Here is an 11,785-nt window from a genome sequence, read left to right as displayed (position 1 = left end):
TACTTCTATCTTGGACAAGTTGCTGTTCTACTGTTTAAATCTGGTTAATCCTGCAGCTCAAGTGTAAAATGTCCATTATTTGACAGGGAAAAAAATGAATTTGTCTTTGTCTTTCTTTTTCTATTTAGTTTCACCATTACTCAAAGTGGTGGTATTTGCAAATAATGTGAATATATTAAGTTAAAAACACCCTGGCACGACATGTATCTTTTTAAAAATAAATTACTATATATGTTGATACTTTTATTGTGTGAATACCAATTGATAATGAGTTTTAGAAAGATGCACTCATTCTTTTTTTAAAATAAAGCACCATTTCATAAATGACGCAAGGCTCAGTTTTTCCTCCTTCTTTGATTAGCCTCAGATATGGTGGATCCTGGACATGGCAAAGGGCCAAGGGATTGGCAAAATAGTTTGCCATAGCTTGTTGCAGGCCCACAAAAAAATTGGGAAAGCACAAAAAAGGAAAATAAAATGGGAGAGAACTGGGGAGGGGAAGGGCAGCCGCCACCGCCCCCTTTTCCCAGGTCACCCACTCATAGTTTTGCATGCCTCACGCTTTATATGCATCATCCCTACTATCTGAGGGCCTAAAACAGGCTAAGTTTGCTAAAACAAGGTTCCACCATATCAAGGTTCTTTTGCATTTTATTTTACTATTACTCGGATGTAAAAATAGTTCCTTATAATTATCGTGGACTTCGTATATGTAGATGTATGTTATACTGATCATGTTCCAAAGCTTGCTGAGGAGAAATTAGAAGTAAAGCAAATGAGATGAATTGTGGGCAGAAAGAGTGTGTTCCGTCTCTCTTCTTTTGCCCATTCCAGTTTAGCTTTCCTGTTTGGCTATAGCCTGATTCACAGACATCAGAGGCCCCTTCACTTTAGGAGAGGGAGAGAAGTGAAGGGGCTGTGATCGACCTCAGACATCTGATTATTGGGCTATTTTGGCTGGTAACTCATCCCCTTAGTTGCTTGCTTCTCCCTATTGATAAGACTAGAATAATTTACGAGCCAAGCATAATGCTCATGGATTTGTTCACATGATCAACTACACCCTTGCAGCTTTGCTGCAAAGTGGTATGTAATGCCCCACTTTTCTTTCAGTCTGAAGAAAGTCTCTGGTACTAAGGGTGTCTTACAGTCAAACCGGGAAAACTGTGAACACCAGAAATATTTCTGGAATGTTATTGTGTTGCAAGAAAAAAGCCAATCAGGCGAGAGAAAACTGAACCGCAAGCAAGAACGTCAATTAGTTTGTGGTTTTGTGGCCAGTTAGCATGTCCTGATATTTTCTCTGATTGGTCATAAAACAATAAACATTCCTGAGATATTTCCAGTGTTCATGGCTTTCCTGGCCGCGCTGTAATGGTGTTCACTACAACAAATATTTTTATACCAGCAAGGAACTGGAAGTAAACAAGTAACTTTGTAGACTCTATCCGGCTCAAATTAGCTAAGTAACTTTATTGTTTACTTTGATTTGTTTTGTTTAGCTAAACTCTTTAGTATGCGTTGAGAGGAGGAGTAGCTGTACGTGGACTACAGCTCTGTGTGTTATATTGCTGGTTTGAATCCTCTCTAAGTTACATATTATTTACTTATTGACTGAGTGGGAGAGCCGGATGGGAAGATATTTGGCTCGAGGCCAGAACGTACGGACTAAGCCAAACAGGGTCTGTGTCATGACAGAGATCAGAGCCAAATATTATCCTGTCTGGCCCAACCTAACTCAGTCAGTAAGCATTTTATGATGACCGTTGTGTTTTTGAATTTTTCTGAACGAGCGAACCGCATTAATCAGTGTGCGCCCAAATTCCCCCTTTCAACGCCGCCCACGCAGGCTATTGAGGCGTGGACCTCATACGGGACTTTTTTCATATAATTTATGGTTTTCCAACGAAATTGTGCATGGGTCATATGTTAAATGTACATACCGTAAAATTCCAAAAATAAGCCCCTCCGTGTATAAGTCCCTCCAAATATAAGACCCCCAAAATCGCAACGCAAAAAACCCTCCATTAAATCGCCCCTCCTAATATAAGCCCTCCCCCGGGGGGTTTGTACTTAGAATTTGCCCTCAAATACAAAGAAAAACAAAGAAAAATGGTAAATTTCCTTCCCACTACAAGCTAGCCCCATCGATTTTGAAACGCAAATTTCCCTCCGAATATAAGCCCCTGCCCGGGGCTTATTTTCGGAATTTTACGGGTATTTTGTACTTCTCCTGCCGGTTTTTTTTTCATACTGTTTCCCCTTCCCACTGAGAGACGTTTGAAAGTTTCCGAAGAGAACTGGGTAGTACATTGATTCATGCAGTGCATTATGGGTTGATATAGGCCGCCAAAATAAGCTACTCGAAATGAACCAATGAAATTTGAAATATTAGGTGTACCATCGCGTGGTTAATCAAACTCTGAAGAAGGGATGTTGTAGTAATTTGTTTGATTTGTAGCTGTTTGAGAAAGGGAATATCGGTGGCGAAGGTTTGTGTAAGTTGCGGAAAGCTGTTTTTAGACAAGGTAACCAATTCGCTTCTTTTGTACATTTCATTTTTCTCTGTGCCTTTAAGTGTAGGCGTGGTCGTGAAGGGAGGCACCCCTCTTTTTTCGTGAGCTTCTTGGAGCGTGGTATATCTTATTCTCATAAGTTCGTTTTTTTACGTATTGAAAACAAGTTGTACACGTCTTGCCTTTATGTCGATTTCTAGATGACAGACCGAAAATCAGTGATAAAAAATGCTGACATGACCGAAGACATGCAGCAAGATGCCGTCGAGTGTGCCACACAAGCGATGGAAAAGTTTAACATCGAGAAAGACATCGCGGCTTATATCAAGAAGGAATTTGACAAGAAATACAACCCAACTTGGCACTGTATTGTTGGAAGGAATTTTGGCTCGTATGTGACGCATGAAACCAAGCATTTCATCTACTTCTATCTTGGGCAAGTGGCGGTGTTGCTTTTCAAGTCTGGATGAGTCGCTCGTGCAGAACGAAATTGACAAGAAAGAAACAACTTCTCATGCGGAAGTCTGAACTCTGAGTGCAAAATTGCTAACAAGCTTAGCCAGCTCTATTTATAAATACAGTAAGACAGTAGTATTGCATTTCACTTAGGGAAGCGACGTTGTTGCCATCCTTACGATAAATAATAGAAAAAAAGATTATATTTTGTGTGTGAAGTACATAAGTTTAAGTCTGAATAATGCTGTGGTGAAAATCACGCAACAGTATTGTACAGCTGTATCCTTAATTGTACTTTCAGTTCTAGCATATTCAGAAACCCTTTTTGTAAAGCTTTCAGACAATAAAAAATAGTCCGTCTTCATGACGCATGCAATCTATTTCATTTTCTTTTTGTTTCCTGGTTACTTTGTGGGACAGGGTTAATGAATCTCTAAGCAGATGGTGGTTACAGCACTACTTGCTAGCATATCCCCGGGCCGGAAGTATATCTTAGGAGAGCTTTCTAAATTACGGCTGTGTGAATGAAAAGTTTGTGGTGGGATCTTGGTAAATCTCCTGATTCAAATGCTATTTTTTAGCATTTCATAAAGTAGCTCTTCCGGAAAATCGTTTTCATTTAGCCTGGGATAATATTTTTTAAATACAATTTTTTTTTATTTTGGGGTTAACATTTTGTCGGAGTGTCACTTGCTAGCTACACTATTCGGCCCTGGCGCTGGTTTTTGAATCAATGGATAGTGCTATCCTCTGGATAAATCACCATCCAAGAGATAAGTATAAATATTTATGGAAACCAGTTGTATTATCCACTGGTTGGAGATTTATCCAGTGGACACTGTTAACAACTATCCTCACTTGGAGTAAAAGTTAAGAGACTGGTACAACTTAAAATATTGCTGATCACTCTTAGTAAAACAGGGTCCAAATTTCAATGGTTGGGCTTCTCACATGCTCCCAAAACCCACCACAGTGGTGTTTTCCAGAAGGCTTTTTTATAAGGCAACACCTTACTAAAAAGAATTGCAACAACTTCGGAGGCAAAGAAATTCAGTGAAACCTCTATTAAGCGGACCCCCAATTAAGTGGACACCCTCACTAAGCCAGGTCCCGAAACAAACGTCTCATAATTCCCTTTATAACGAACCCCTATTCAGAGGACACCTCTATTAAGTGGATGCGGACACTAAAATAAGTTGTATTTGGCTAATTTCTATCGTTAAAAACCTCTATTAAGCGGACACCAGACTAAATTGAAAATAGTAGTATTGTTTTACGTCCTTGAAATACGTACTGAAGACAGTTAGTGTTTTTGCATTTACAAACAAATAAAAAGTTGGTAATGAAAGGTAAAGAACTCTGGATAGCTTCTTTAACAACATGCAACTTTATCACAGTACAGAGTAACCGTTGAATGTTGATCGTTAATAAACATTGCACAATTTTTACAACCCTTATTAAGTGGACACTTAGGAAGGTCCCGAAGGTGTCCGCTATAGAGGTTTCATCGATTGTTTAATACCAGTGATCCTTTAGTCCTGAAACTTAGCTTATCTTGAACAGAATCATACAACTACCCATTTACACAGTTTTTTCTTGCGTGTAAAAATGTCCATTGATGGCTTTTCTTATGTCTTAACTCATATCATATTAATTTAATAAACGACTTCGACCAATTAAGGTAGTTTAAAGCCTGAGTGAATGGCTGCTATTCCAAAGCTCAAATTCTCATAAGTTACATGACGAAATCCAGCATCTTCAATCATTCTTGCAAACTCCTCCTATAAAGCACAAAGGATTTGAGAAAATAAAAGGACAGTTCCAACAAGAGGAAACTGAAAAAAGGACAACTAACTGCATTTTTTATCCTAGGGGTGGGGTGGATGTGGAGATGCAGGTTGTGAACGAGAGGGATAGATCATAAAGTAACACTCCATCCAGATTTGTTATCAACATAAGGAAATGTAGCATTTGGATAGCCATGGGCAGCCCAAGCTCAGTGAACATAAAACTTGCTGTGTTGGAATTATTAATCAAGACTGTTAATGTCCTATTAAATGCTTGGGGCATCTATTTAATTTCAGTGGTCAAAGGAGGGGCATTTAATAGATGGGAAGTGTTTGAAAAAGAGACAGGTGTTTATTCCAATAAGCTTTTTATCAAGGTAGTTTAAAAATAGCAGAATATCCACTCCATCAATTGATACAAGTAGGCCATCTTGAGACTTATATTGCTCTTTCAAATCCCAGAATTGATGTCAGAACCTTTTCTTGGGGTTGATAGTTGGTCTATCCTTACTTTGGAATTGACATGGAACAAGATGAAATACGCAACGCCTGGTTCATTAATCAAGCAAGAAATTGAATGAATTGAATGATTTTACTCTGCTAATACCTAGTACTTTGGAGTAATTCCCACAAGAGGGCATCTATAGACAGGAGGTGTTTATTAGAGAGTGGGAATCCAGGGGCGGATCCAGGATTTTTCTTAGGAGGGGGTGCACCACTAACTGACTGATGACGTAAAGAAATTTAAAAGCGAATACGAAGAAGAGGGCTTTTGACTAGGAAATAACATCATGTGAACTGCTGAGAATACATATCAAAGGATACAGCAGATTTTGTATGACTGTGAAGCCACTGCATAGTGTTAATTAGAAAGCCACAGGTCATCCCAGGGGGGGTGCGCACCCCCTGCACCCTCCCCCTAGATCCGCCCCTGGGATCTAATACAATTTTAACAGTGTTGAGGAGGTGTTTATTAGATGAGAAGCATTTATTTGGAGGTGGGCATTTATTAGGCCATTTATGGTATTTCTCATTTTGTAACTTTTTTCCCATGATTTTCAGTTTTGAGACCTCCTGAAGATGAAAACACCATCAAAAAAGAATAAAGATGCTGTATACAGTCTTTCTTTTCCTTTTTGCCACTTTGCTGTTTTGTCAGACACTATTTTGCCACTTTTTTCTTTATGAAAGAAAAGGATAAAAAGCAGTACTTTACATGCAGATTAATGTGACTCGAAAACTTATTATTTTGATCTCTACAATTCATGATTGGTTATTTTTTTGTTACATGAATAGAAGAGCCAGAACCCTCCTCTCCCTCCCCCCCACCCTGCCAGGTACAACCCTCACTAACCACCCAACAGCATTTCCTGAAAACCAAACAAGTTACAAACCTGGTTAGGAAATTGTCTAATGCTTTCCACCAGGTACTGATAGGACTTCCAATCTCCAGCAATCACATGTCCCATTACTGGTATAACATCAAAGGAATATTTATCATAGGCACTGTAAGTTCAAAAAGCAACATGTAAAAGTACTTGTTTCCAAATATTTATAAATAATAATAGTTTTTCAAACTTTTGGCCAAATCCCCTGACTGAAGGCTTCAGGTAAAAATTGCTTTTTCTACTAAACAAAATATTCTAGGGAAACAAGGATGTAAAAAAGTTCTAGAAATCATGATGTAGTAACAAAATTATATTGATTAAGATAGCCTCATGTAGTTGAGTACTACAACTGAATAATACCTTGCTATAAGCTTGTTTTGAACCTCACTGAATTCCAAACAAAGAAATCTTCCTCCAGGTGCTAGAACTCTGTAAGCTTCACTCAAGGCCTGATGTTAAAAGAGGCAAACTGAAAAGTTACACATCTTAAAAACATTCCAGCTATCTACAAAGTAATCTTTCAAGAATGTTGACTCTGAACTAATCAGCTGTTTCCTGTGGGGTAACATCTGATGATCATTTTGAAGAGGTGGCCACTGAGTTAACCCTTTAAGCCCAAATATAAATATCCTGAACATGTTCCTAATACATTTGTTTTCAGACTAATAATGAGAATCTGTTCACAGTTTGAGGAAATTTTGTCTTAAAAGAATATTTCCTTAAGTCTCATTACCTGTAATGTGATGAACATAGGTTTTGCTCTTGCACATTGTCAATTTTGACATTGATGTAATAAATTTCCCCACAGCATTTCTGAACAGGCCCAACTAAAAAAGCATTTATTTTTTTAAAAATAATCACAAGATATAAGGTACAGGATGATATACATCAATTTTGAATACAAAGTACTGGTATAGCCTAGGGTTCATGAACTTGTAGCATCAATACCCTGCAAGCAGAATCTCCACTTGGGATGTGTATTTGCTTCATGGTACTCACAAGAGATGTTACAACCCAGCCACTCATATCTCTCATTTGCTCGCCTTCCGCTTGCAACCCCAAAAAGAAAATCTGCAAGCAGGCTCAGGTGCAGCATCCCAAGATTTACCTTGTGTATTCTTGTAACATTTCTAATCCCAAATGCTATTGTAAAAGCATCAACAGATGATGAAGCTATAGGGAGGTCTTCAGCATCTCCTTCAATCCATGAAATAGCTACCTCAGAGGAAAGCAAATCAGATACTTATTATTGAATTCACTGCAGGCAAATCTATCTTGAGCAAAAACAAAATGTTTCCTATATTTCATAAGGAGTGGGGATGCCCATTGTTTTTTAGAGTTATAAATTGTAGGTTTTGGTCTCACAAAGGGTGTTCAGGATGGAAATAGCTTAGTTTTTTTACACAGGTATTGCTACACATACAAAGAAGAAGACAACTTAAGAATGGCAGAAAGGATGAAACAAATAATCGTTTGAATTATGACAGCTTATATGATGGAATTTAATTGGCTCTTATTGGGTTGTGTGTTTAAGACAAATTTGTCTCCTTTAAACATATAATTCCAATATTCCAACACACATCTGCACCCCTTTAACATGTGGGCTGTAACTGCCCTGGGGTGCAAAGCTGGCTAAAAGCATCTACCTGAAGTATGATGGAATCTCGCAGCCCTCTTTTGGCCAACCTCGAGCATGGCTCTGTTAATATCGCAGACAGTAACATGGGCTTCAAAAGTTTCTGACTGTGCTTTTCTTCTTGGGAGTTTGTTCTTCACATGGTTGAGAAACCGGAAAGCTATGTCTCCTGTATGAAACAAATTCAAGAGACAGTGAGAATGTTTATACTAATGTTGAACAAATAGAAGACCCAGGAACCAAGAGAGGTAGAGAATGGGGGCTTGCTAAGAGGACATTTTTCCCAATTATGATTAAGGAAATCAACCTACAATGCCGTACTGCTAAAATCTCCTCAATGAAAAACATCTACATCTACATCCAAAAAATAAATAAATAAAATAAAATAAGCAATCAAAAAACAACGTTAAAAGTCCGTGGATCGGCCAAATTAAATAAAAAAAGCAATTGCAGCAAGCCTAAAATTGTCAGTTGAATCAATGTCTAAAATATTAGGCAGTAAAGAGTTCCAATCGTTAATAATTAACAACTGGAATTCTTTACCACCTTATATTTTCAATTATTGCCCTTGGTCACAGACTGAATTTGAAAGCATCACATGAAGTGTGGACAGGGATGAATTTGAGCAGGTGGAAATTTCAAGTTGCAGAGCTGGTCACTTGTGTTGGACATTGGATGGAATGGTGATTGCTTGAGTATTGTCTTCATACACTCCAGATTTCCCAGATAAAAGTGTAGTAAACGACCAAGGAAGCAGACCACAAAACCACAAGTTACCTTTGCTACTTGTAGTTTAGCTTTCTCACACTTGATTGGCTTTTTTCGCAGTGAAATGCAATAGCATTCCAGAAAGATTTAGTGTGACCTTGGGTGGTCTGTGTACAATAAGGTAATAAACTACCTGTGCCTCCAGCAACGTCCAATAGTTTTGTTCCAGATGGAGGATTTAGTACTTTTATCAGTCTATCTTTCCATAATCTATGTATCCCAAAGCTCATTGCGTCATTCATTTGGTCATATGAGCTCGCAACATTTTCAAACACCTTGTAAACTGGAGACAAAAGAATGATAGCAAATTTAACTAATTTATACTTAATATTTGTATTTTATATATTAATAATATCCCAATTATCAAAAAAAATATCTGGGATTCTCCTGAATACAAAACGAACCTATTGATCTCTCTGTCAGATTGCCAGAGCAAAGTAAATGTAACTTTTGAGCACTTTTTTTAAACAAAAGGGGAAACCTTTAACACCAATATTTTGCAAAATCCCCCGAAATTCAGATTTGTCATGTTCTGTACTGGTGCTGATTTAAAGTAGACTGGGTATGAGTTATAGAACCTTTAGTAACACCTGCACACCAGGTTTGGGTTGTTCGAAGCTGGGTTAAGATAACCCAGGCATAGTGCGAAATTTGAACTCAGATATTAGAGCTTAAAAAGTAAATTCAGTTTAATTCTCTTTGCCTACAATTTGATGATTGGATACTCTAGAAAGAATAGAGAAAACTATCTGAGAAAGTGCTTTTGATAACAAGAAAAAGAAAGCCAGGTTAAAATCTAACCCCGGTTTAGTGCTAACTGGTGTTTGAACAACTGGGCCCAGATTACATCCTCCATGGTTTCTGGCAGCATTTTTGAGCATCTTTTATACCTGCCAACCCACAAGCAGTATGCCTGTGTCACATGCCTGCAGGTTGAAAACTTCCATCACACCAAATAAGTTATCTTGCAAAGACATGAGCAATCTTGAGTATAAAGGCTCGTTCTTGGCAAGATCTGCCGATACCTTGACTCGATGATACTGCCAAGATAATTGTGTGATCTCACAAAGGTGGTCCCAAGATTTGATGCTTTGCACTTCTATAGTTGGCAACCCTTGGAAATTATCAGAAGAACTTTGGGACTCTTCACTATTGTTCGGAAGTCACTGGAATGTCTTTGGTATGATTTGGAAGTCACTTGGGGTGTGTGTGTGTGGGGGGGGAGGGTACTCCCTGATATAAGCTATATAGGTACGTGCCCAAGGTGCAAAGAAAATCATTTTTACAGCTTGCCATTCGGGAAAGCTGAAGCTAGCACTTACTAGCCCAGACGTCATTTCAACTAGCCCCGAAAGCTTTTTGACGAGCAGAATAATATATTGATTTCACAGTTCTTCTGTTATTCAAATTCCTCAAAAAAACATCACTTGCCCGTCAGGCACGTTAAAAACAGGATTCACTAGCCCCATAGAAAAATCCACTAGCCCCGGGCTATTAAACACTACTTTCTTTGCACGCTGGTGCCACCCCAAAGGGTGGGGTTTTTGTACCGTTTTGGTGTGAAAATGGGTATAGACTTTGCCCATGTTTGTCTGGAATCCATTATGGTTTTCGAGGGAACTAGAGGAGTGTATGAATGTATTTATTGTTTCTATTCCAGAACAGTAAGAAAGAAAGTGAAATATGTGAATTTGAAATGGATTTTAAGAATTCTTTTTTTGTTGGTGGTCTAATCTAAGTAACAATGACATAATTTCTTAGAGGCCAGGTCTGGAAACAGGTGTGAAAATGACATTTTTGAAATAGGGTTAGGATTTGGAGAACCGGACAGCACACCCCCATCAACAATTTCCAAGAGAGCCCCCCTTCCCCTGGGAAAAGGCGTCTGATTTTTTTATAAAATTCGGTAACATGGATATGAAAATTACATGGTGAAATATTAAAAGTTGGGAGGTACAATCTTTTACTGTTGAGTGTTGGAGCTGGGTTGTATCTGTGGGTGTGTCAAGGCTTTGGTGGTTTGGAGTAAGTTGAACTAGTGAGCAGGTGGTGGGAAATTTACAGATGTCGAGAGGTTGGCATTTCTGATATCGCATGAAGTGTAGTACTACAGTGGAACCTTGATAATGAAGGGTCTAACCAATTTTTATTCACTATAATAACAAGGTGTCGTCATATAGAGGTTCTTTTTCATATATTTTACTGTTACTGGGGTAAAGAAAATCGTTCGTTATACCGAGGACTTTGTTAAATAGAGGTCATTGCCCGTGGGGGTACTCCCATACATTACCTATACGGGTATGTGCCGCTCAAAGGGGTCATGATTTTGAAGCTCCTAATTTAGAACGGGGTATCCATTTCAGAGGCGTTTTCTAGAACAGGGTATAATGTTTCAAACGTACAAAAGCTCCACTTTTGTAAGCAGCCATTTGAAAGTATTCAAGCACAGATTACTTTTAAAAACACGGTTCAATGCGTTAACAAGCAAACCGTTGTACTCTTGTTGCATCCTAGAACAGAGTATAAAAAATTGGCCCATTTCTAGAACGGGGTATCAGTTTTAGGGCGAATTCTAGAACGGGGCATAAAAAACTGGCCCATTTCTAGAATGGGGTATCAATTTTAGGGGAAATTTTTTATAGAACGGGGTGCCAATTTGGAGTCCCGGGTGGCACATACCCACCCAAAAAATACCCAAGTGCCCCCCCTCCCCCCCTGGGGTCATTGCTAGGGCATTGCTCGAGAGCTACCTCATCTGAATCGCCTCCCTCCCCCCTGGGATTTTCTTCCTCGATAGCTTAATGGGATTATTTTAACGGCATTAGATCATAGTTCACCGTTTAACTCAAGGCCAAGACCAAAACAAGGCTCTATCCGTATTGAATTTATAATATAAGCTTATGTTTAACTACCTTTCTCCGCCTTGTCTTGTTCTGATACCTTCTCAAAGCCAAAATGCGTACTGTTGTCGTCTAATTTGGAGTCCGAGAACATACGATATCTTAATCTGGATAACCAAGAACCACCACATAAGGAACAAGTCCGATCTATGGCTAAAACAACAGTTTTTGGACATTTCACTGCCGAGGCCGCCATTTTGGATTTCGATTTTAATTCCCACAAGTCCAAGCGATCATCGTTTGTTTTTCCTCCAAGAACTTCGCATGCTTAGAGAAGATGTGACAATTACTTCAGTCGTGAGTTTAATCTTATGTGGCCCAAAAGAACCATAAT

At 38.7% G+C, this 11,785-nt stretch overlaps 1 protein-coding gene across 1 annotated transcript; it reads right to left on the bottom strand.

Moving 5' to 3' along the window:
- Positions 1 to 4,005: 4,005 nt before the first annotated feature.
- Positions 4,006 to 11,734, bottom strand: LOC140953418 (2-methoxy-6-polyprenyl-1,4-benzoquinol methylase, mitochondrial-like). The gene is made up of 7 exons (XM_073402901.1): positions 11,464 to 11,734; positions 8,685 to 8,834; positions 7,794 to 7,952; positions 7,256 to 7,362; positions 6,508 to 6,596; positions 6,154 to 6,265; positions 4,006 to 4,753 (listed from the first exon to the last, which is right to left on the bottom strand). The coding sequence occupies exons 1-7, from the start codon at positions 11,645 to 11,647 to the stop codon at positions 4,649 to 4,651; spliced, it is 906 nt and encodes a 301-aa protein (XP_073259002.1). The 5' UTR covers positions 11,648 to 11,734; the 3' UTR covers positions 4,006 to 4,648.
- Positions 11,735 to 11,785: the final 51 nt, after the last annotated feature.

Source organism: Porites lutea, chromosome 11 (assembly GCF_958299795.1).
Source record: "Porites lutea chromosome 11, jaPorLute2.1, whole genome shotgun sequence".
Taxonomy (NCBI): Eukaryota; Metazoa; Cnidaria; class Anthozoa; order Scleractinia; family Poritidae; genus Porites; species Porites lutea.
The sequence above is the reverse complement of the archived record's forward strand: the minus strand, read 5'-3'. Positions and strand labels throughout refer to the sequence as shown.